Source organism: Macrotis lagotis, chromosome X (genome assembly GCF_037893015.1).
Source record: "Macrotis lagotis isolate mMagLag1 chromosome X, bilby.v1.9.chrom.fasta, whole genome shotgun sequence".
NCBI lineage: Eukaryota > Metazoa > Chordata > Mammalia > Peramelemorphia > Peramelidae > Macrotis > Macrotis lagotis.
In genome coordinates this window covers 700349065-700375689 of record NC_133666.1, presented here as the reverse complement: position 1 = coordinate 700375689, position 26625 = coordinate 700349065, and the positions used below count along the sequence as shown (strand labels likewise).

General features: G+C 44.6%; 1 long non-coding RNA gene and 1 gene segment (V, D, J or C); one reads left to right on the top strand and one right to left on the bottom strand.

Annotated features, from left to right (window-relative positions):
• Window positions 1-2374: 2374 nt before the first annotated feature.
• On the top strand, window positions 2375-23056 carry LOC141499643 (immunoglobulin lambda variable 4-69-like). The segment is given in 4 exon segments: window positions 2375-2446; window positions 18048-18438; window positions 22546-22613; window positions 23013-23056. Coding segments are annotated over 4 exon segments (549 nt in total).
• Window positions 2571-9763, bottom strand: LOC141497237 (uncharacterized). Its single transcript, XR_012471257.1, has 3 exons — window positions 7216-9763; window positions 6755-6873; window positions 2571-2825 (listed from the first exon to the last, which is right to left on the bottom strand). It is a non-coding gene; the product is annotated as an uncharacterized LOC141497237 (long non-coding RNA).
• Window positions 23057-26625: the final 3569 nt, after the last annotated feature.

Here is a 26625-nt window from a genome sequence, read left to right as displayed (position 1 = left end):
TCCCTACAGGTCAGCCAACCACACTACAAGGTCATCTGGTCACTAGAATGAAACAGCAGTGGATTCAGGAGCCTCTAAGGGGCCTGAGCAGCTGTTTGGATGGACTACCCTGGTCATCTCTGGGCATGAGGAAGGGGCTTGAAAAGATGCTCTATTAATGGTCTGCTTCACCACCCTAAGCCTGGCCTGCTAACCATGGCAAGGAATGATTCTGAAGAAACACAAACACACATAAATACATAAAATGTACAAGATGACGCCACTCTTACTGAGGTAGGAAAATGGTCACAGAATTCATCTGGAGCAGGAAAAGGGCAAGAACGGCAAGGGAAACTGATGGGAAAAAATACAAAGGAAGGTGGCCCAGCTCTACCAGATCTCAAAATGTACCAAAAAGCCAGGGTCACCAAAACTGCATGGTCCTCATTAAGAAATAGAGTCATGAAACAGTGGATGAAAATAGACTCAAAATTACCTGCAGGAAATTTCTACAGCAATGTTCTATGTGAAAAACCCAAAGCCATCAGCTTCTGGGGTAAGTACTCACAATTTGACCAAAATTGTTGGGAAAAACGGAAAACTAGTATGGCAAAACCTAGGCCTAGATCCGCATCTCACTCCGTCTACTAAAATAAGGTCAACATGGAACATGGTTTAGAAATTAAGACTGACACTATAGATGCATCAATAGACCAAGGAACACTTGATCACATCTATGGAAAGGGGATGAATTTATGACCAGAAAAGAATTGGAGCATTTGATAAACTACAAAATGAATGATTTTGAATATATTAAATGGAAAAGCTTTTGCCCTAGTAAAATCAATGTTGCCAAAATTAGAAGGAAAGAAGAAATCTGGGAAACAGTCCTCACAAACAGGAGTTCTGATAAAGGTCTGTAAATATAGAGAAAATTGCATCATATTTATGAGTCACAAGTCATTCCCCAGATGATAAATGATCAAAGGATATGAACAGTGTCAAATGAAAAAATCAAAGCTATATAGAATCATAGGAGAAATGTTCCACATCACTATGGATCAGAGAAATGCAAATTGCAACAGTGAAATATCATCTCCCACCTATTAGATTAGCCCAAATGAGAAAAAGGGAGGATGATCAATTTTGGAGAGGTTGTGGGATGTTTGGGAGATTGATGCATTGCTGGTGGAGTTGTGAACAGACCAAACCTTTCTGCAGAGCCATATGGAACTATGTCCAAAGAGCAATAAAACTGGAGATATCCTTTGACTAAACAATTCCAATTGCACGTCTAGAGCCAAAAATAATTTTAAAAAAGAATAATATTTGTTCTGAAATATTCATAGCAGCCTTTTGGAAGTGTCAAAGAATTGGATTTTGAGGGGATGCCCATCCATTGGGGGAATGGCTAAACAAGTTACAATACATAAATACTATGGAACACTAGTGTTCTATAAGAAACCATAAATGGTCACATTAAAGAATGACCTGTGGGATCTGATGCTGAGAGAAGGGAGCCGAACCAAGAGAGCAATGTGCACATCAACAAGGAGATGGTGAGATGAACAACCTCGATGCGAGCAGATCCTCTTAGCAGTGCAGAGAGCTAGGACAGCTGTATTAAACTGATGATAGACTATATCATCCCTGTTCAGGGGAAGAAAAACAAAACAGAACAAAAGAAACACATGATCACCCGCAGAGAGACACAAAAAACCCTTCTGAATCTGAGGAACACTTTATAAAAATAACTTATGTATCTCACTTAATCCTAATTTCTCTTTTTCGAAAAATACCAATCTGTAAGTATTTTTTATCAAAAAGTGTATGTAAAATGCTTGTCACTGAGGGGAAGGTGGGGTGGGAATGGAGGGTGGAAGGGAAATTTTGTAATTTAAAAATATACATGTGCATATGGATGAAAATAAATAAAATTATTTTTTTAAAAGTGATTATGAAGGAATTAAATCTTCTTAAGAAGTCCCATAGGCAATGGGGTCCTGCTCTAACTATAGGGTCCCTGATGCTTTCTTAGAGTCTGCCAGTGTACCCAAGGTTTGCTGTTGGAAGGTGGTGACGTAGGACTGGGCGAGAGCAGGCAGTGATGGCATGGGTAGCCAGGTGTTCGCAGAGGGGGCACAGCCCAGCTGAGTCTGTGGCAGCTCTGTTTCATGTGGTCACTCATGGGGGACATCTCAGCTGGTCTTGTCTACCAATGCCCCACCTCCATCTCCTGAAGTAGGACCCCTCCTCATGGGACCTGTGACTCCAGAGTGAGGGGCATGATGTGTTTCAGGACAGATTTGCATTCAGCCCCCAGCCACAGCAAGGGGTTTCAGGGTCAGGATAAGAGGGACCTGGCAGAGCCCAGGCCCAGCTGTATGCACTTTGGGGAGCAGAGTTCTTGGACCCCTCACCATGGCCTGGTCTCTTGTCTGCCTCCTCCTGCTCGCTGTCTGCTCAGGTCAGGGCTGCCTCGGACCCCTCCTCATCAATCCTACTCCCTCCCTGCCCCCTCTCCTCTCTCCAAGCACCTTCTCCTCTTCTCATTCCAGGACATTCATGAGTGTCTGTGTTTCTAGGTTCCTTCTCCCAATCTGCAGTTACTCAGTCTCCTGACATGTCTGTGTCCCTGGGAGCCACAGCCAAACTCACCTGCACCCTCAGCAGTCAGTACAGTAGTAATGCTATTGCTTGGCACCAGCAGAGCCCAGGAAAGGCCCCTCGGTATATCATGTATGTCAGCAGCAGTGGAAGCGTAGGCAAGGGCAATGGGATTCCTGACCGCTTCTCTGGCTCCGGCTCTGCCACCAGTTGCTACTTGTCCATCAGCAACGTCCAGCCTGAGGATGAAGCCGATTACTACTGTCTAGCATATAGCAGTGGCTATGCTCAGCACAGTGGTAGATTCAATGAGGAAGTTGGACAAAAACCTCCTGTGCCAGCCCAGGCCCAGCTTCCCCCCGGACCCAGCTTCTTGCTACCCCCCTCCCCACAGCCAGCCAGGGCTCAGTCGAGTCTTTCTCAGTTTCTGTCTTCATCTCCCTGACTTCTATTTCTTTCTTTCTCTCTATCTCTCTGAGTGTTTCTATAGAGAAAATTACATGGGGAGTTGGATGTCAAACTTAGGGTGACATAAATGGATCGGGAACGCAGTGCATCTGACACCTGACGCAGCGCAAGTCCCCCTTCCCATGGGGTCCTCTGAGAAGACTCATACTAGGGAGAATTTCAGCTGAACCTCCAGGTTTTGGGATGGGACTGGTGGAGAGGGAGCCCCTGCCCCCATCTGGCTGCCCCACCTGACACTCTTGTCTCCCACAAATAGCAGAATTATTGGCCTAAGGTGACCCCTTGGAGACTGGCCAGGGCTCATAAGGCCATGATCAGAATCACTTTAAAGGGGAAGCAGAGAAATCAGGAAGGAAGTGTGAATAGAGACGTTGGAGCCAGATGCAGACCCTCCTTGTGCAGGGTGAGCACCTACATGAGACCCTAACTAGGGCCTCCTGATGTCAGCCTGAACCCCACACATGGAAACCCTCCCCCAAATCTTCAAAAGGAGGTCAGAACTGTGCCAGGCTTAATCAACTTTTATGGATGCAGCTCCTCTCGGCAGTTCAGAGAGCTGGGACACCCAAGGAGACTGACTATGGACAAGGCTAACCCCATCCGGACTACGAAAAACAAAACAAAGCAAATCCCAACAAAACCAAAGAAAACAAAACAACACAATCTGAATGAACGCTTGGTTCACTTTTTATAAAGCTCTCTCATGGTTTCCCTTCCTATCTCATGGCTTTCTTTCTTGTCCCTGATGCTACATGTGTTGAACATCATTCCTCACTGAACATGTACAAAAGAGGAATTACAATTAATGGGGGGGGGGGGTTCCGTGGGAAAGGGAAAATGTAACAGAAGTTGGTTTTTTAAAAAAGTGAGTGTATTATCCTTCATCTTGCATTCAGAATCGAGTATTTTCTCTGACACGGACGACACTTTCCTTAACAGCTCTCTCAGGACTGTCCTTGATCACTGACTTGAGGAGAGGAACTGCGTCTATCACAGCTGATCTTCTCACAATGTTGCTGTTAATGCGGACAATGTTCCCCTGACTCTGTTCACTTCACTCATCATTCTTTCCTGTAATTTTTTCTGGGCTTCTCAAGGGTTCAAATATTCATATTTTCTTACAGAACAACAAGGCTCCATAACATCCACAAACCATAACGTGTTCAGTCAGTCCTCAGTTGATGGGCATTCCCTCAGCTTCCAATACTTTGACACTGCATAGAGACCTCACAACCATGCTTAAGGGGAAAGATCACTTTGAAGAAATGACCCAGTTTCCCCCAGCACTACCAGCAACAACTACTTAATAACTACCACCAAAAGAGAAACAACCCCAAGGAACAGCAGCCTCCCCCACAGCAGGAGTCCCGGTTCCCCCTCAGTCCTCACTGCCATCATCCCTAGAAGTCACTCTCCTGGAGGCGCACTAGCCATCCTCAGCAAAGTCTGCCCCCTGCCACCCACAGTTCTGATGAGACAACCTGGTGGAAGCTGCTGACTCCCCTGGGGGAAAGAAAGGAGACAGCAGATTCCAACCAAGTCAGGTTACCACCAGCACCTTGACCAACCTTTTTCCTCAGTCAGGTGGTCCATGGTCCACTATCTTGATCACCAAGTTTTTATGGAGCCTGATACTCCCAACCCAGTGTCCATAGTCATAAGGCTGAGATATAACTTTGTGGAGATCCAGCCTTGTAAATACAATTCCTGAAGTCAAAACTTTGGAAGACCCAGAAAACAAAGTTCTAACCACCAAGCGTCTTTAACTCTGAAAATGGTTCTGGCCACAAATTACATAATTTTATCAGGTGGACTTCGGTTAAAGAAGAGGAAGGACCGTCTGCTTTCCTGTTTCCCCCTGAGCTCCATGGGACCTTTCCCTTTGATCCGCAGCTGAAACCTTCCAGAAGGGATGCTCCTTAAGAACCAAGGCCGGCTTCAGTTTTCATTTGGAAGGCCAGTCCTTAGCATGGCTCTACTGCAGGAAGCACTTATAAAGGTTTTTGTGCCTTGAGGCTATTGCCAGACTCCAATGGCAGGATGGGGTTGTGAAGGGACAGACTTCTTTATCAGAATCTGACCAACTGGATTCTCTCTGTTTACTCACAGTTCCAGAGTCACCCTGAAGTCTGCCATCACCTTCAAAGAATAACAAAAAAAGCAAAAAAGTCAAGTCTTTAGATAAACTATTGGGAGGAAAGATAAAAATCAAGCTATGAAGCCTTGATCTCTTTTACTAAGTCAGTCCAATCGGTAGTAAGTACTTTCATTTGTTCCATGGGTACACGCTAGCCTTGAGAAGAGGTGGGCAGCAAATAGGGCTCTAGTTCTGGTTGTGGGACCACAGAGGGCTGCTGACAAGGCTTGGGAGTATAGGTGGCTTCTGCTTGGTAGGTGGCAGACAAACACTAATCCAAGGCAGGCAGTGATGGGCAGAGCCTGGTGGTCTCAGGTGGGGTTCCGTCCAGGTGGCTGTGAATGTAGCTACTCTGAGACCTGTGGTCACTCATGGGGAACATCTCAGATGATTTTGTAAACCAACATCCCACTGACATACCCTGAAATATGCTCCCTCCTCATAGGACATGTGACCCCAGAGGGAGGACCCAGGGATGGTTATGGAAGCTCAGGCACATATAAAGATTGGCATTCAGCCCCCAACTCAATCATCGAATTTCAGGGAGAAGATAAGAGGGCCTTGGCAGAGCCCAGGCCAGCTGTGTGTCCTTTGGGGAGCAGAGCTCTTGGACCACTGCACCATGACTTGGTATCTTGTCTGCCTCCTCCTGCTCACTGTCTGCTTAAGTCAGGACTGCCTCAGACCCCTCCTTGTACCTCCTCCTCCCTCCTGTCCTCTCTTCTCTAGGGAGGATCTCCAAGCACGTTCTCCTTGTCTTCTCATTCCAGGACATTGATGAGTGTCTGTATTTCTAGGTTCCTTCTCCCAGCCTGTGCTGACTCAGTCTCCCTCCATGTCTGTGTCCCTGGAGTCACAACCAGACACAACTACACGCTCAGGAGTCAGCAAAGCTGGCACACTGTTGGTTGGCCCCAGCAGAGCCCAGGAAAAGCTCCTTGGTATTTCCTGTGTGTCAACAGCAGTCGAGGTGGCAGTGAGGGCAATGGGATCCCTGCTCACTTCTCTGGCTCGACCTTGGGGGCCTATCGCTACTTGTCCATCGGCAACATCTAGTCTGAGGGTGAAAGTGATTACTTCTGTGGGTGCTATTATAATAGTGTTGGTGTCGAATTTTAGCACAGGTATCCATTCATAGCGGAAGCAGCCCAAAATCCTCCCATCAGGCCAGGCCAAACATCCGACCTGGCCTCAGGATTCTGACGTCACCACACCTGGGCGAGTCTTTGGTTCTTTCTCTGCCTTCATCACCCTGATTCTGTTTCTACCTCTGTTTCTTTGTGTCTGTCTGTCTGTCTCTGTACAGAAAACTAAATGATGAGCTTCAGGTCAAAGTTAGACAAAGAGAAATGGACCATCACCCAGTTCTTCTGTTTCCTGCCTCAGCACATCTTCTCCTTCCAGAGGGAGGCAGAAGGGAAGGATTGATTAGAGTACAGGATATGCTCTGAGGAACGAGATGGAGAGTGTAGTGGGGAGCAAGAACTCTGCCAGGCCATCCCCCAAGCTCTCTAGGCCTGTCCCTGCTCACTCCCCTCTGGACCATTCTCCCCCATTTTGTACCTCATGTGACCCAGCCTCGCTCCACCCTTTTCAGCACTGGCTGCATTGGCGCACCTTTGTCAGCCTCAGTTTCCTCCTCTGTTAAAGAAGCATCACCATGGCTCCTTCCTCCAGGTGTTCTGAGGAGAAATTGAACAGTGTTCATGAAGAAAGTTCTATAAGAAGATCATTACCCAGTCCACCCCCAGCTCCTGCTCACAGGGTGGCTCCATTGTAGCATACAGCCACTAGGGCACGGGTCTGGGTGGGTCCACACACCATGAACAATGAGTCCCTAAGTCCCTTTAACAATCAAATATGACAAGCAGCTCAAAATGGATATTTATTGAAGCAGCAAATCTGTGGCACAACAATGACCAAGTACTGGGGAGACCTCTTCCACAAGTATGTTGAGCCCAAGAGAAGAATGGGTACACATTGGCAATACCCCCACACAGAGCCATAGGAAGGACCTCACTGACCCAGACAACCTTTTCCTGGGACAGTGCAGAATCGCAGGGATCGTCTCCTCCCCCAGCACTGGTCACTGTCATCCAGTCAGGCTCCAAGCCTTCAGAAAGCTCCTACTGTGTGAGGGGGCCTGGGCTGAGCTCTGGGGATACAAAGAAAGGGAAATGACAACCCCCAATTTCAGAAGTTTACACTCTAATGGAGAGACAACATACAAACACCCATGTGTGGACACACTGAGGACAGGACCAGTGGAGATGATCCATGGAGGGAAGGCACTAGGCCCAAGAAGGTTTAGGGAATGCCTGCTTGTAGACAGAGATTACAGATGGGAATTGAAAGAAACCAAGGAGGCAGAAGGGGTAGGAATGAGCATTCCAGAATGGAGGAATCCCTGGAAATGCTCTGAGGAAGGAGATTGGAGAGTCTACTGAGGGAGCAGCCTCTCTGTTGGGCAATCCTGGCCCCAAACTCTCTGGTCCCTCTCCCCAACTTCATTCCTCTCTGGACCATACTCACTTCTCCATCTTCTTGCTCCTCTTGTGACACAGACTCTCCGGCCACCCTTTTCATCCCTGGCTGCGTTATCCCTCTCACTTCTTATTCACTGACAGTATTGGGGCAAGCAGTATCTCCTTGGCTGCATTGGCACTGTCAGGACCTCCTTCTGCCACCACCACTCAGTATCCTCTCCTCCTCTGAACTCTATTGATTATTCAGTCCCCTCTCTGCTGGCTACTTCATATTGACCTCCTGGTCTGCGGACAGTGAATCCAGCCTGGGTCCCTCACTCGCTCCCCAGATCACCTTGGGGTGATCTCTTGGTACTAGCTCTGTGCAGTGGAATTGTGAGAGTCAGCATCCATGGCCTCTGAGATCCTGCCAAACTGGCAGACCACGACTGCTTAGTTCAGGTTCCCTCTCTGGCCTCTGTCAGGATCATGATCATCAGTGCCCTTTCAGCAGGACACAAACATGAATTTCTTCTGGGATTTCCTGACAGATTGACCAGCTTATCTCTTCCAAGACTAGGTCCATTAGGAAGCTCCCCCAGGCCAGGCTGCCCCTGGTTCTGACTGCTTCCAGGGAATGATAGGAAATGCCTGACCAGGGTTCTGCTTAGTGTTCTCCCCATCCCTCAGCCCCAGTTTCCTGTAGACTCAGCTGACTCTCTCCCCTTGGGGTGTGCACTTGCACATGAAGACTTACACTGGGAGAATCAGCAGATGGAAACAGTTTGTTCCAACAGTCAAGGAGGCTGAAGCTGAGCCTGGGAAGCACTTAGTATTGGTTAGACCAGAAGAACATTGTCCACATGATCAGCAACAATGTGTGATGGTCGACTATGAGAGCCTTAGCTCTTCTCAGCCATACAGAGTCAAAGTTCACAAGGATTTCCCATCAATCTTTCTGTTAAAAAGTCTGGTCTCTTGTTATTGGGGGAAATGAACTCATTTCTCTCCATATATTAATGACAATACAAGGAAAACAAATGACTGGAAAGTCAGAAACTTATCCTGCCTTTGTTATATTGTAATACAGGAAAGAGATATCTCTGCATCCTCCTTTAGATGACATAGGATTATATGAGGATCATTTGGCAATAGTGAAACCTAAACAGGATGTTTGTCCTGCATTCACAAAAAGACCATGACAACATGGAGGTGATGCCATGACAAGCACATGAACAGGCTTTGACTGAGAGGAGGTTGTGCACTATAACCAGTCATACTTCTCCAGAGCAAACTCCGTCCCATGGCCTAATAGGATTCAGATTGACCGGAGATAGCCCTGGATGTAAGACAGTCAGAAATAGGTGACTTACCCAAGGTCACAGAGATAATAAGGGTCAAGTGGTTGAGGATGAATTCAAACTCCTGTCCTGACGCATCACCCTGTCTGCCCACTGTACCACCTGGTTTCACTTGTAACTTAATGGACTGACCTCAAAGGAAGTTTAATGATATTCTTATCTTTGTTGATGCATAAATATTCTTGCTTCCCTTTACTCAGCGTGGTCATTTCCTTAATGGTGGCCACCTATACTTTTCTTGGTTAAATTAAGAGAATATCAACAATGAATGCTGATGTCACAGATGGTTGGCCTCAGGTTGAACTCAATCCCTTTCTCATGAAACTTCTAAAGAAAGAGGTGATTTTGAATGACATTATACTGCTATTGTGTGGCGAAGAACCTGCTGATGATTCTATTCTAAGATTTACAAGGCAGGGGTTCACTGCTCAAACAAAAGCTGACTAAAATGTTCTGGGATCTATGGCAAGAGGAGGTTGTTCCCCAGGAGTTCAAGGGTGCCTCCAATGTCCATTCCCATAAAAGAAAAAAATAGCTTATCCTGTGACCATCGGGGAGGGGGAGAGAAGCTGTCTCCATTTTAGCCATGGCTGGCAAGACTTTTGCCCGAGCAATAAATAGGCTGACCCTCTACCTAAAGATGGTGGCCAAGAGCCAGTGTAGCCGCAGAAAAGAAGGAACAGTTGAAAGAACACTTGCTTTCTGACAATTCCAAACCAAATATCACGAGCAGAATAGAGGCTGAATTGAATTAGGAAGATATATCGATAATAAAAACCAACAGAAATCATATGATTTCCTCAATAAATGCTGAAGAATTCTTTCACAAAATACTACATCCATTCCTATTAGAAACTCTAGGAAAAGTAAGAATAAATGGAGTTTTCCTTAATTAAAAAGCAGGATCTATCTAAACCATCAAGAAATACTGTATATAATGGGGATAAACTGGAAGCATTTTCATTAAGATGAGGTGTGAAGCAAAGATGTCCAGTATTATCATTAGAATTCAATATAGTACTAGATATACATATATATATATATATTACCTTTATCAATAAGAGAAGAAAATATAACTGAAGGAAGTAGAAATGGGAAGGAGGAAGCAAAACTTTTATTCTTTGCAGATGATTGGATGGGAAACCTCGAAATTCATCTAAAAATCTTCTTGGAACTATTAAGAAACAGCAAAGTAGTGGGATATAAAAGAAACCCACATGAATCATCAGCATTTCTATATATGAACAACAAGTCCAAGGGAAAGAGATAGAAAGTGAAATTCCATTTAAAGTAATTGCAAAAAACATCAAATACCTGAGATTCTACCTCCAAAGACAAGACCCCAAATGGCATGGACACAATTACAAAACATTTCACACAAATAAAGGCAGATCTAAACAATTGGAAAGCTGTCAATCGCTAATGGTTAGAGCAAGCTAATATACTAAAAACTGTAATTCTACCAACATTAAAGTACTAAATTGGGGCTGTACCTACAAACCTACAAACAACTGTTTTCCTGAGCTAGAAAAAAAATAGGAACAAAATTCTTCTGGGGGACCAAAAGGCCAAGAATATCAATGGAATTGCTGAAAAAAAATGAAAAGAGAAGTGCTCTTGCTCTATCAGATCTAAAACTACGCTATAAAGGGTCAGTGATCAAAACTGCCTGGTATTGGGTAGAGATAGAGTAATGGCCCAATGGATTACAGTACAGAGTAAGAGATGGTGGTAAACGATGATAGTAATCTATTATTTGACAAACTTAAGACATTGGGTACTGGGATAAGAATTCCTCATTCTACAAAAATTCTTGGGAAAATGTGAAAAAATATGGCAAAATTAGTAAGAAATGCACATCTCACACCCTTTACTAAAATATGCTCAAAATGGGTATAGGACTTAGACACATAGAGGATACCATGGACCAATTAACAAATCAAGAAATACTCAGTGAGATCTATGCAAAGGGGAGAAACTGATGACCAAACAAGAAATAGAGTACATTATAAATTTCAAAATGGATGATTTTAATAATATTAAATTTGAAAGTTTTGTAGTAATAAAACAAATACTAGCAAGATTAGAAGGAAAACAATGTTGGGAAACAATTTTCACACTAGATGATCTGATAAACATCTCATTTCTTTTTTTAATTCCTTTTTGTTTTTCAGATTTTGCAAGGCAATGAGTTTATCGGCTTGCCCAAGGCCACAAGGCTAGGTAATTATTAAGGGTCTGAGACCGGATTTGAACCCTGGTACTCCTGACTCCAAGGCCAGTGCTTTATCCACTATGCCACCTAGCCATCCCCCTCATTTCTAAAATATATAGAGAACTGCATCAAATTTTAAAGATAGAAGTGATTCTCCAATGAATAAATGGTCAAAGGATATCAACAGACATGAAGAAATGAAGAAATTAAAACACTATATAATCATGTGGAAAAAATACTCCAAATCATTACTGATGAGAGAAAAGCAAATTAAAACACTTGTGAGGAGGACTCAATCTTCTGACATGACTGTGTTCCTGGGAGCCACAGCCAGACTCATCTGCACCCCCAGCAGTCAGCACTGTGGTTATTGTGTTTTGGGAAAAGAACAGAAAGCAAAGGAGGAATTAAAAATAGGAAGAAAGAGAAAAAAAACCAACATAGATAATATTGAGAGGGGAAAAGAAACCAATAAGAATGAGGAGTCAGCCCAGCAAGAACTCCAAGAATACCCTAAAGAAGAAGAAAATCCTATTTAAGACTGAGGCATTGAGAGGTGGGGAGATAGAAAGGAAAGCTCAAAAGGGTCTCCTGGCTGACCAGTGGTGCTTAATGCAGAAAAGGGGATTTCTGTGCAAAATTGTACCAGGTGTTCATGAAATTTTTCATTTTTGAGTTTTTCCCTTTTGTACGTAATATCATTACAAACTAGCCATATTTTCAACGGGAATAAAGATGAGGAAGGAACTCATTTTTACATATTTGATTTTAATAGTGACTTGAAAATACTTATGTGCCTTAAATGTTTGTCTCTAGACCTCATAAAGCCTTAAACTTATAAATAGTTTAATTTTATTTTTTCTTTAAAATTTTCTTGCTTTTTAAAAATCATACCTGGAAGAAAAATACACCAAATCCCACGTGAGGATTAAGACAACAATCTGAGGGTGGATCTAGTCTGAAATTACCCCTACTTCATGGTACTGTTGCCTTCTCCTTCCAGGCCTATTATCCCAGGGAGCTGTGCTGAAAAAACTGACTAGAGCTTTGAACTTATCTTTTACTGTTAAAAGATTTCCTTGCATAATTTTTTGCCTCTCATTCATTTTCTAACTGTATCTCTATGTCATTACAAAGATAGTTTCAAAAAAAACCCCATTTTTTTCCTTTTACATGTCTTCTACTCAGTACCCCTCATTTTTTTAATTACTATTTTACCCTGGGATGGTAATCAGAAGCTGAAGATGCTCTTGGGAACTTTTTAAAAACACTATTGTTAAAATGCACTCCACTGTTTTTCAGAAGTGTAATGTGAATACTTTTAATTCTTTTATGTACTTCAACTCCACTCTTGAAATACTTTGTATTATTTCCTTACATTTTTCATGTTTGAAAGTAGAATATTTTTTGTTTTACTTTTAAACAAGTCTTTGGGCTGCCTTAGTAGAAATACTGAATTCCATTAAATGTAGAATAGCATTTGAAGGAATGATGAGCTCAGGTTTTTTGGTTTTTGTCTCCCCCCGCCCCCCAAAAAAGTTAGCTAAACTTAGTGAGACCATTGGAAGCACTTTTCTCTGACAAACCTTACTTTTTCCTCTATTCTCACTGCTCGCCTTTTGCTTTTCTAAGAACTTTAAATGTGTGTAAAGTTTTATTTTGTTTAAAAGTTTTTCCATGTTTGCATACTGAACCAGGCCAGAGGAATTTGGCCATGCAGACTATTCAGGAGAAGATGGGAGGGAAATTGTTGCTTTACTTAACACTCAGTTGAAGACTTTTCACTGTCTTTCTCATTAAACCTTAAAGTGAATTGAAATCATTAGTCAGAAACAGTTCAATTTATTCTCTTCCCAACAGCAATCTCTGAGCCTATTTATTCACTTCAAGTTACACAATTGGAGTCTACAGAGATAAGAGATCGGGGGAGGGAAGAGTAGGGGAAAGTGTGCTCCCTAAAATCTCCTATACATGGTGGAAGGGACTGATTAAAGAGGCAAGCAGTAAATAGAATTAATGTAGACTAAGTGACATAGTGAAAATATTGATCCAAATCCTTGTAAAAGGCTAAGTTTGCCAAATACTTTAAAACCTCATTCCCCAAACTCTGATTTGTTGGAGAAACCTGAGTCATTTTTTGAAGCCAAGTTCTACAGTGTCACGTATCAATATTAAACCAAATAAGCCAGCTTTTATGTGCCGTGGAAGTTTATTTCCATAGTGGGTCCTTCATTTTGTTCATTCTCTGCTTTCCTTATGTTAAGGTAGGCAAACAAGAGGCACTTTTTAAAAACTTTTTCTCGTAGTTCAGTAGGGTTCAGATCACTTGGCCTTCAGAGAAACATGGAGAACTCACTTTTCAAGTAAGATGTCCTTGTATGGTTACCTTTCATTCCATCTTCCTACACCCACAAAATGTGATTAGAAACAAAATGTAACCAGCTGAAAGACTTATGGCATAATTCTTATTAGAATCCATTAAAAATGAAGAGGTTGGGGCAGAAGGGAAACTGTAAGGAAAGAGACACTTAATAAATTCTGCAAGCAGAACTAAGTGTAGTGTAACCAGATAAAAAAAGAGAGTATTTCTGTGTCGATTCATAGCATCTGATATCAGAAGGGTCTTGGAGATTATCCTGTCAAATACTCTCATTTGAGAAGCACAGAAACTGAAGTCCCCCAAAGTTAAGTGACTTGTCCATCATCTGGCAGCTAGTCGGTAAGTGTGTTGGAACCAGAACCAGGTGTCCTAGCGCTCTCTCAATACAGTATTCCTGACACTGTCCCACATCTGCTATTCCTTCCAGTGACCAGTGATCACATCGTTGTAAATCATACAAACAGAGCCAGCTGATGCTTTCTTGTCTCCTTATGGAGACTTTTGAAAGTAGGCAGTGTAAGAAATAAGTCATTGCATTTCACAGACTAGTGCTTTAAGAGGCCAGGTGTGTAATCAGTCTCGATTACTTTGCTTTATCCTCCCCCACCCACCCCATCCTTCATATTTCTTCATAAACCATAGACAACATTCCAGGCACCTCTTTTTGGCAGCGCTTCAGCTCTATCCCTGTGGTGGGGGTTTGGTGACCAATCATGCCCGTTGAATACCAGTAAAGTTTGGAAACTTAAAAACGTAAAGTTCAAATTAGTCAAGGGTTGAATCAGTCACTCAAGGCAAAATTATTTACGGATTTTGGGATAATTCATTTTATTTTACTGAATGACTGTTGAACTTTATAAAAATGAAGACATTTTCTGTATTTCAACTTAAAATAAAAACCGGGAAAACTCCAAAAGTTTTAAATGCTTTAAATTTAATATGAAAAATGATCTGATAAAAGTTGTTAGGTTGTACCAATAATTCTTTTGAAAAAGATAAGATTGGGGAGCAGCTAGGTGGTACAGTAGATAGAGCACTGGCACTGGAGATAAGAGAAAAATATAAGATTTTTAAAAATTATGAAAATGCAGAGATATTCTTACATTAACTGACCATTCCTGAAAATTTTAAGCTTGACCCACAGACAGTATTAAATGGTGTAATGTGAATAATTCTCTGTTTGGTCTTAATGGCCTACTGGTTTACTAGTCATATGTGTACTGTATTTATATTACATGTACATTTTTATCATTATTGTCTTCCTAAATGTTACAAAAGGACAAGGGCTATGTGGGTTGGCATATTTGCTTTCTAAAGCCATTTATGTTGTGTATAAAGCAGTGTTTTATTGTATTGACTTTTGAACTTGTCAACCAGGAATTGATTTTGTTTTACTTTCAAGTATTTAGTTTTTTCTCCCTTAGTAAATGGTTCACACAATACAATAAACTTAGCAGTAATTCGTAAAAAAAAAAGTGATTAGGAAGGAAATTAAATCTTCTTAAGAAGCCCCATAGGCGATGGGGTCCTGCTCTGACTATAGGGTCCATGATGCTTTCTTAGAGGCTGCAGTGTATGTGAGCCTTGATGTCTGAAGGAGGAGATGTAGCACGGGCCCAGAGTAGGCAGTGTTGGCATGGGCAGCCAGGTGTTCAGAGAGGGGGCACAGCCCAGCTGTGTCTGTGGCAGCTCTGTGTCCTGTGGTCACTCATGGGGGACATCTATGCTAGTCTTGTATACCGATGCCCCACCTCCATCTCCTGAAATAGGACCCCTCCTCATGGGACCTGTGACCCCAGAGTGAGGGGCATGGTGTGGTTCAGACACACATTTGCATTCAGCCCCCACCCACAACAAGGGGCTTCAGGGAGAGGATAAGAGGGACCTGGCAGAACCAATAAAGAAATCAAAAGAAAACAAAACAAAAGGCCAGGATCTCAATGAATAATATTTTCACTCTAAAAATTTCTCTTTTAGCTTCCCTTCCAGTCTCATGGGTTTTTTCCCCTGTTTCTCCTATCCTAATTGTGTCTGACATAATTCCTTATTAAGTAGGATATAAAAGAGGAATTAGGATAAAGAGGGAAAAAACCATGAGAAAGAAAGGGAAAATGTGATAGAAGGTGGTTTTTTAAAGTGAACATGGTGTCCTTTGCCGTGCTTTCAGGATCCAGTCATTTCCCTGAATGAGGATGGTATTTTCTTTGACAACACTTTCAAGAGTTTCCAGGATCATTGAACTGCCAATAGGACCTGCATCCATCACAGCTGATCATCTCACAAAGGCTCCAGAATATTCAGATACCATAATGTGCTCAGTCACTCCTCAGCTGATGGGAATTCCCTCAATTTCCAATACTTTGCCACTACATAAAGAACCCACAAACATTCTAGAGGGGAGAGATCGTTTTGGAGAAATGGCATACCTTCACCAGTACAACAGCAGGAGCCACTTACCAACTACCAGCAAAAGACAACCCCAAGGAGCTACAGCCTCTCCCACACCAGGAGTCCTGGTTCTACCTCAGTCTTCACAATCATCATCCCTGGAATTCACTGGAAGCACTATTAGCCATCCTCAGCAACGGCCACCCACAGCTCAGATGAGACAAACTAGTTGAAGTTGCTGACAACCGTGGGGGAAAAGAGGAGGCAGCAGGTGCCAAGTCTGATCCCCATCACCACCTGGACCCCCTTCCCTCAGGTCAAGAGGACCGTGGTCCAGCTTCTCGATCCAGAAACCTAGAGGGATCCTGATGCTCCCAGGTCAATGTCCATAGTCATGAAGCTGATCGATCACTTTGTGGAGATGAAGCTTGGCAACTACAAGGCCTGTATGCGCTACTCTGGAAGACCCAAAAAAGAAAATTCTTGCCCCAAGGGTCTTTAGCTCAGTAAAATGACTCTCACCCTAAAGTGACCTAATTTCATCAGCACAGCTAATGGTGAATAAGAAGAATGAGCATGTGCTTTGCTGCTACCCCCTGAGCCACATTGGACCTCTCCCTTTGACCCAAAGCTGAAACCTTGTAGAATGCGAGCTCCTTGAGAACAGAGGGCGGGTTTTCATTTGGATGGCTGGGCCTTAGCCCGGTCCTACCACAGAGAGCACTTCGAAACAGAATTCTGTGCAGTCATTTCCAGTGGCTGATCTATTTTGCAGTGACAGAGATGGGAAAGGTGAAGAATTCTCTATCAGAATCTGACAGCTGAATTCTCTGTTTTTAAACATATTCCCTGAATCACTTTGAAGGCCCCCATCACCTGCAAGGACTGATGGAGGGGCGGCCAGGTGGTCCAGTGCATAGAACATTAGCCTTGGAGTCAGGAGAATCTGAGAACAAACTGGGCCTTAGGCACTTAATAATTACCTAGCTGTGTGGTCTTGGACAAGTCACTGAACCCCTTGCCTTGCAAAAACTAAAAAAAACAATGATGGAGACATGACCTCTATGTCTTTGCTGCTGACATTATGGCATTTGAAAAAATTTTGAAGGAACCAGAGCAAAGACAGAAGTGCCCCTGACACGGCTGTATCCAAAGACCCCTTCAGAATGGAGGAGAGCTCCGATTTCTTCACGAATAATTCAAAGTCCTGGGGATATAACCAAACCAGCAGATGTCCTCAGTGGGGCATAAGTGAATCAGGAGGAATGAGAAAGAACAACAAAAAGCCAAGTCTTTGGATAAACAATTGGGAGGAAAGACAGAATCAAGCTGTGAGGACTTGATCCCATTTAGATATATACACTAGTTCTGTCCTCCCTGGAGTCTGTACCTCCTTTTGTCCCATGGGCAGATGCCAGCCTGGAGGACTGGGGGGCAGCAAGCAGGGGTCTTGTCTGACTTTGGGTCAGCTGAGGGTTGCTTACAAAGCTGGAGCAAATGTGAGGCCTTTGGTCAGTAGGGGGAGGTGCAGGACTGGTGGAGAGCAGGCAGGGAGGGTGCGGGGATCTTGTTGGTTCAGGGGGCTCAGCACAGCTGTGTCCTTAGGAGCTCTGAGCCCTGTGCTCACTCATGGGGACATCCCACCTGGGTTTGTATACCAACATCCCACCTTAGTACCATGAAATATGTCCCTTCTCCATAGGACCTCTGACCCCGGAGGGAGGAGCAAGGTGTGATTAAGAAAACCCAGGTTCAGACACAGATTTGCATTCAGCCCCCACCCACAGCAAGGGGCTGCAGAGACAGGATAAGAGGGACCTGGCAGAGCCCAGGCCCAGCTGTATGCACTTTGGGGAGCAGAGATCTTGGACCCCTGCACCATGGCCTGGTCTCTTGTCTGCCTCCTCCTCCTCACTATCTGTTCAGGTCAGGGCTGCCTCGGACCCCTCCTCATCTCTCCTCCTCCTCCCTCCCTGCCCCCTCTCCTCTCTCCAAGCACCTTCTCCTCTTCTCATTCCAGGATATTCATGAGTGTCTGTGTTTCTAGGTTCCTTCTCCCAATCTGGAGTGACTCAGTCTCCTGACATGTCTGTGTCCCTGGGAGCCACAGCCAAACTCACCTGCACCCTCAGCAGTCAGCACAGTGGTTATTATGCTGCTTGGCACCAGCAGAGCCCAGGAAAGGCCCCTCGGTATATCATGTATGTCACCAGCGGTGGAAGCGTAGGCAAGGGCGATGGGATCCCTGACCGCTTCTCTGGCTCTGGCTCTGGCACCAGTCGCTACTTGTCCATCAGCAACGTCCAGCCTGAGGATGAAGCCGATTACTACTGTCAAACATATGCCAGTGGCTATGCTCAGCACAGTGGTAGATTTAATGAGGAAGTTGGACAAAAACCTCCTGTGCCAGCCCAGGCCCAGCTTCCCCCCGGACCCTGGTTCTTGATACCCCCCCCCACAGGCAGCCAGGGCTCAGTCGAGTCTTTCTCAGTTTCTGTCTTCATCTCCCTGACTTCTGTTTCTTTCTTTCTCTCTGTCTCTCTGAGTGTCTTTATAAAGAAAATTACATGGGGAGTTGGATGTCAAACGTAGGGTGACATAAATGGATCGGGAACGCAGTGCATCTGACACCTGACGCAGCGCAAGTCCCCCTTCCAATGGGGTCCTCTGAGAAGACTCATTCTAGGGGAGAAGTTCAGCTGAACCTCCAGCTTTTGGGATGTGACTGGTGGAGAGGGAGCCCCTGCCCCCATCTGGCTGCCCCAGGTGACACTCTTTTCTCCCACAAATAGCAGCATTATTGGCCTAAGGTGACCCCTTGGAGACTGGCCAGGGCTCATAAGCCCATGATCAGAATCACTTTAAAGGGGAAGCAGAGAAATCAGGAAGGAAGTGTGAATAGAGACATTGGAGCCAGAAGCAGACCCTCCTTGTGCAGGGTGAGCACCTACATGAGACCCTAACTAGGGCCTCCTGATGTCAGCCTGAACCCCACACATGGAAACCCTCCCCCACATATTGAAAAGGACCTCAGAACTGTGCCAAGCTTAACCAACTTAGATGGATGCAGCTCCTCTCGGCAGTTCAGAGAGCTGGGACACCCAAGGAGACTGACTATGGACAAGGCTAACCCCATCCAGGCTACGAAAAACAAAACAAAGCAAATCCCAACAAAACCAAAGAAAACAAAACAGCACAATCTGAATGAACCCTTGGTTCACTGTTTATAAATCTCTCTCATGGTATCCCTTCCTATCTCATGGCTTTCTTTCTTGTCCCTGATGCTACATGTGTTGAACATCATTCCTCATTGAGCATGTATAAAAAAGGAATTACAATTGAAGGGGGGGAACCATGGGAAAGGTAAAATGTAGCAGAAGTTGTTTTTTTTTTTTAAAGTGAGTGTATTATCCTTCATCGTGTAGTCAGAATCGAGTTTTTTCTCTGACATGGACGACATTTCCTTAACAGCCCTAATAATGATCTTCTTCACCACCCTAAGCCTGGCCTGCTAACCATGGCAAAGAGTGATTCTGAAGAAACACAAACACACACACATACACAGACAATGAACAAGATGATGCCTCTCTTACTAACCTTGAAAAATAGTCACAAAATTCATCTGGTGCAAGAAAAGTGCAAGAATAAAAAGGGAAACTGATGGAAAGAAATGTAAAGGAAGGTGGCCCAGCTCTACCAGATCTCAAACTATACTAAAAAGCTGGGGTCACCAAAACTGCCTGGTCCTGGTTAAGAAATAGTTCATGGATAACTGGATCAGGAAAGGTTCAAAATTACATGCAGGGAAGGACCCCAGCAATGTTCTATCTGACAAACCCAAAGACATCAGCCTCTGGGGTAAGAACTAACTATTTGACCAAAATTGTGGGGAAAAAAGGGAAACTAGCGGGGCAAAAGCTGGGCCTAGATCCTCATCTCACGCCCTGTACTAAAAATACGGTTAAAATGGAACAGCGTTTAGAAATTAAGACTGACACTATAGATGCATCAATCGACAAAGAAATACTCTATCACATCTATAGAAAGGGGATGAATTTATAACCAAACAAAAATTGGATCATATTATAAACCACAAAATGAATGATTTCAACTATATTAAATGCAAAAGTTTTTGCACTAATAAAATCAGTGCTGCCAACATTAGAAGTAAAGAAGAAAGCTGGGAAACAGTCCTGACAAACAGGAGTTCAGATAAAGGTCTCATTTCTAAATATAGAGAGAACTGCATCAAATTTATGAGTCACAAGTCATTCCCCCCTTGATAAATGATCAAAGGATATGAACAGTTTCAAATGAAGAAATTAAATTTATATACAATCATAGGAAAAATGCTCCACATCACTATGGATCACATGAATGCAAATTTCCACAGTGAGATATCGCCTCTCACCTATTAGATTACCCAAGAAGAGAAAAAGGGAGGATGATCAATGTTGCAGAGTCTGTGGGAAGATTGGGACACTGATGCATTGCTGGTGGAGTTGTGAATTGGCCCAACCTTTCTGGAGAGCCATACAGAACCTTGTCCAAAGAGCCATAAAACTGGTGATATCCTTTGATCCAGCAATTCCAATTCCAGGTCTATAGCAAAAAAAAAAACTGTTAAAAAATACATGTTCCAAAACATTCATAGCAGCCCCTGTTGTAGTGGCAAAAAATTGGAAAATGAGGGGTTGCCCATTCATTGGGGAATGGCTAAACAGGTTATGGACTGCTATGAAATACTATAGCTCTATAAGAAATCATAAATGGTCGCAGTAGAGAATGACTGGCAGGATCTGATGCTGAGAGAAGGGAGTAGAACCAAGAGAGCAATGTGCACACCAACAAGAAGAATGTGAGACGAGCAATGTTGATGGACGCAGCTCCTCCCAGCAGTCCAGAGAGCTAGGACAAAGGAATTAAACTGACTAGACCATGGACTATATCATCCCTATCCAGAGGAAGAAAAAGAAAACAACACAAAACAAAAGAAACACACACACACAAACACAGAAACAAACAAACACAAACAACCCTTCAGAATGTGATGAAGACCTTGTAAAAATTACATGTTATACATCTCTTTCCCTTAATCCTAATTTGTCTTTTTTGTACAATAACAACCTTTAAACATTTTTATCGAAATGTGCATGTACAGTGTTTGCCACTGAGGGAAATGGGGGGAAATGGAAGGAGGAAGGAAATTTTGTAACTTAAAATTATACATGTGCATTTGGAAAAATATAAAAAAAAAATTTTCTTTAAAAGTGTTAAGGAAGGAAGTCCCATAGGCAATGGAGTCCTGCTCTTACTATAGGGTCCTGATGTTTTCTCAGAGGCTGCAGTGTATGCGAGGCTGGATGTTGGAAGGTGGTGATGCAGGAATGGCCCAGAGCAGACAGTGATGGCATGGGCAGCCTGGGGTTTGCAGAGGGGGCTTGGCACAGCTGTGTCTGTGGCAGCTCTGTGTCATGTGGTCACTCATGGGGGACATCTCAGCTGGACTTGCATAGCGATGCCCCACCTCCATTTCCTGAAGTAGGACCCCTCCTCATGGGACCTGTGACCCCAGAGTGAGGGGCATGGTGTGGTTCAGACACAGATCTGCATTCAGCCCCCACCCACAACAAGGGGCTTCAGGGAGAGGATAAGTGGAAACTGGCAGAAGAAACAAAGAAACCAAAAGAAAACAAGCCAAAAGGCCAGGATCTCAATAAACAATATTTTCACTCTTTAAAAATTTCTCTTGTACCTTCCCTTCCAGTCTCATAGGTGTTTTTCACCTTTTCTCCTACTCTAATGGTGTCTGATATAATTCCTTATTAAGTATGATATAAAAGAGAAATTAGGATAAAGGGGGAAAAAACCATGAGAAAGAAAGGGAAAATGTAATAGAAGGTGGTTTTTTTAAGTGAACATGGTGTCCTTTGCCATGCATTCAGGATGCAGTCATTTCCCTGAATGAGGATGAGATTTTCTTTGACAACACTCTCAAGAGTTTCCAAGATCATTGAACTGCCAATAGGACCTGCATCCATCACAGCTGATCATCTCACAAAGGCTCCAGAATATTCAGATACCATAATGTGCTCAGTCACTCCTCAGTTCATGGGAATTCCCTCAATTTCCAATACTTTGCCACGACATAAAGAACCCACAAACATTCTAGAGCGGAGAGAGATCGTTTTGGAGAAATGGCATACCTTCACCAGTACAGCAGCAGGAGCCACTTACCAACTACCAGCAAAAGACAACCCCAAGGAGCTACAGCCTCTCCCACACCAGGAGTCCTGGTTCTACCTCAGCCTTCACAATCATCATCCCTGGAATTCACTGGAAGCACTATTAGCCATCCTCAGCAACGGCCACCCACAGCTAAGATGAGACAAACTAGTTGAAGTTGCTGACAACTGTGGGGAAAAGGAGGAGGCAGCAGGTGCCAAGTCTGATCCCCATCACCACCTGGACCCCCTTCCCTCAGGTCAAGAGACCATGGTCCAGCATTTTGATCCGGAAACCTAGAGGGATCCTGATGCTCCCAGGCCAGTGTCCATAGTCATGAAGCTGAGCGATCACTTGGTGAAGATGAACTTTGGCAACTACAAGGCCTGTACGCACTACTTTGGAAGACCCCAAAAAAGAAAATTGTTGCCCCAAGGGTCTTTAGCTCAGTAAAATGACTCTCACCCCAAACTGACCTAATTTCTTCAGCACAGCTTATGGTGAATAAGAAGAATGAGCATGTGCTTTGCTGCTACCCCCTGAGCGACATTGGACCTGTCCCTTTGACCCAAAGCTGAAACCTTCCAGAATGGGAACTCCTTGAGAACAGAGGGCGGGTTTTCATTTGGATGGCTGGGCCTTAGCCTGGTCCTACTACAGAGAGCACTTCGAAACAGAAATCTGTGCAGTCATTTTCTGTGGCCAATCTATTTTGCAATGACAGAGATGGGAAAGGTGAAGATTTGTCTATCAGAATCTGACAGCTGAATTCTCTCTTTTTACACAGATTCCCTGAATCACTTTGAAGGGCCCATCACCTGCAAGGACTGATGGAGGGCCGGCCAGGGGGTGCAGTGGATAGAACACTAGCCTTGGAGTCAGGAGGACCTGATATCATACCCGGCCTTAGGCACTTAATAATTATCTAGCTGTGTGGCCTTGGACAAGTCACTGAACCCCATTGCCTTTTAAAAACTAAAAAAGAAAACAATGATGGAGATATGACCTCTATGTCTGCTGCTGACATTATGGCATTTGAAAAATTTCTGAAGGAACCAGAGCAACGGTAGAAGTGCCGCTGACACGGCTGTATCCAAAGAGCCCTTCAGAATGGAGGACAGCTCCAATTTCTTCACGAATAATTCAAAGTCCTGGGGATATAACCAAACCAGCAGATGTCCTCAGTGGGGCATAAGTGAATCAGGAGGAATGAGAAAGAACACCAAAAAGCCAAGTCTTTAGACAAACAATTGGGAGGAAAGACAGAATCAAGCTGTGAGGACTTGATCCCATTTAGATATATACACTAGTTCTGTCCTCCCTGGAGTCAGGACCTCCTTTTGTCCCATGGGCAGATGCCAGCCTGGAGGACTGGTGGGCAGCAAGCAGGGGTCTTGTCTGACTTTGGGTCAGCTGAGGATTGCTTACAAACCTGGAGCTAATGTGAGGCCTTTGGTCAGTAGGGGGAGGTGCAGGACTGGTGGAGAGCAGGCAGGGAGGGTGCGGGGATCTTGTTGGCTCAGGGGGCTCAGCACAGCGGTGTCCTTAGGAGCTCTGAGCCCTGTGATCACTCACGGGGACATCCCACCTGGGTTTGTATACCAACATCCCACCTTACTACCATGTAATATGTCCCTTCTCCATGGGACCTCTGACCCCGGAGGGAGGAGCAAGGTGTGATTAAGAAAACCCAGGTTCAGAGAAAGATTTGCATTCAGCCCCCACCCACAGCAAGGGGCTTCAGGGACAGGATAAGAGGGACCTGGCAGAGCCCAGGCCCAGCTGTATGGTCTTTGGGGAGCAGAGTTCTTGGGCCCCTGCACCATGGCCTGGCCTCTTGTCTGCCTCCTCCTGCTCTCTGTCTGCTCAGGTCAGGGCTGCCTCGGACCCCTCCTCATCACTCCTCCTCCCTACCTGCCCCCTTCCCTCTCTCCAAGCACCTTTCTCCTCTTCTCATTCCAGGACATTCATGAGTGTCTGTGTTTCTAGGTTCCTTCTCCCAATCTGCAGTGACTCAGTCTCCTGACATGTCTGTGTCCCTGGGAGCCACAGCCAAACTCACCTGCACCCTCAGCAGTCAGCACAGTGGTTATACTATTGCTTGGCACCAGCAGAGCCCAGGAAAGGCTCCTCGGTTTATCATGTATGTCACCAGCAGTGGAAGCGTAGGCAAGGGCGATGGGATCCCTGACCGCTTCTCTGGCTCCGGCTCTGGCACCAGTCGCTACTTGTCCATCAGCAACGTCCAGCCTGAGGATGAAGCCGATTACTACTGTCAAGCATATAGCAGTGGCTATACTCAGCACAGTGGTAGATTCAATGAGGAAGTTGGACAAAAACCTCCTGTGCCAGCCCAGGCCCAGCTTCCCCCCAGACCCAGCTTCATGATACCCCCCCCCCAGCCATCCAGGGCTCAGGCGAGTCTTTCTCAGTTTCTATGTTCATCTCCCTGACTTCTATTTCTTTCTTTCTCTCTATCTCTCTGAGTGTCTGTATAGAGAAAATTGCATGGGGAGTTGGATGTCAAACTTAGGGTGACATCAATGGATCAGGAACGCAGTGCATCTGACACCTGACGCAGCGCAAGTACCCCTTCCCATGGGGTCCTCTGAGAAGACTCATACTAAGGGAGAAGTTCAGCTGAACCTCCAGGTTTTGGAATGTGACTGGTGGAGAGGGAGCCCCTGCCCCCATCTGGCTGCCCCAGCAGAGACTCTTGTCTCTCACAAATAGCAGAATTATTGGCCTAAGGTGACCCCTTGGAGACTGGCCAGGGCTCACAAGCCCATGATCAGAATCACTTTAAAGGGGAAGCAGAGAAATCAGGAAGGAAGTGTGAACAGAGACGTTGGAGCCAGATGCAGACCCTCCTTGTGCAGGGTGAGCACCTACATGAGACCCTAACTAGGGCCTGCTGATGTCAGCCTGATCCCCACACATGGAAACCCTCACCAAGATATTGAAAAGGAGGTCAGAACTGTGCCAGGCTTAATCAACTTTGATTGATGCAGGTCCTCTCGGCAGTTCAGAGAGCTGGGGCACCCAAGGAGACTGACTATGGACAATGCTAACCCCATCTGGGCTACGAAATACAAAACAAAGCATATCCAACAAAACCAAAGAAAAAAAACAACACAATCTGAATGAACCCTTGGTTCACTTGTTATAAAACTCTCTCATGGTTTCCCTTCCTATCTCATGGCTTTCTTTCTTGTCCCTGATGCTACATGTGTTGAACATCATTCCTCACTGAACATGTACAAAAGAGGAATTACAATTAAAGGGGGGGGGTTCCATGGGAAAGTGAAAATGTAGCAGAAGTTGGTATTTTTAAAAAGTGAGTGTATTCTCCTTCATCTTGCATTCAGAATCGAGTTTTTTCTCTGACACGGACGACATTTACCTTAACAGCTCTCTCAGGACTGTCCTTGATCACTGACTTAAGGAGAGGAACAGCGTCCATCACAGCTGATCTTCTCACAATGTTGCTGTTAATGCGGACAATGTTCCCCTGACTCTGTTCACTTCACTCATCATTCTTTCCTGTAATTTTTTCTGGGCTTCTCAAGGGTTCAAATATTCATATTTTCTTATAGAACAACAAGGCTCCATAACATCCACAAACCATAACGTGTTCAGTCAATCCTCAGTTGATGGGCATTCCCTCAGATTCCCATACTTTGACACTGCATAGAGACCTCACAACCATGCTTAAGGGGAAAGATCACTTTGAAGAAATGACCCAGTTTCCCCCAGCACTACCAGCAACAACTACTTAATAACTACCACCAAAAGAGAAACAACCCCAAGGAACAGCAGCCTCCCCCACAGCAGGAGTCCCGGTTCTCCCTCAGTCCTCACAGGCATCATCCCTAGAAGTCACTCTCCTGGAGGCGCACTAGCCATCCTCAGCAAAGTCTGCCCCCTGCCACCCACAGTTCACATGAGACAACCTGGTGGAAGCTGCTGACTCCCCTGGGGGAAAGACAGGAGACAGCAGATTCCAACCAAGTCAGGTTACCACCAGCACCTTGACCAACCTTTTATCTCAGTCAGGTGGACTACTGTCCAGTATCTTGAACACCAAGTTTTTATGGATCCTGATGCTCCCAACCCAGTGTCCATAGTCATAAGCCTGAGATATAATTTTGTGGAGATCCAGCCTGGAAACTACAAGTCCTGAAGTCAAAATTTTGGAAGACCCAGAAAAGAAAGTTCTAACCACCAAGTGTCTTTAGCTCTGAAAATGGTTCCGGTCACAAATTACATAATTTTATCGGGTTGACTTCGAATAAAGAAGAGGAAAGACCGCCTGCTTTGCTGTTGCCCCCTGATCTCCATGGGACCTTTCCCTTTGATCCCAGCTGAAACCTTCCAGAAGGTGAAGTGCTTGAAAACAG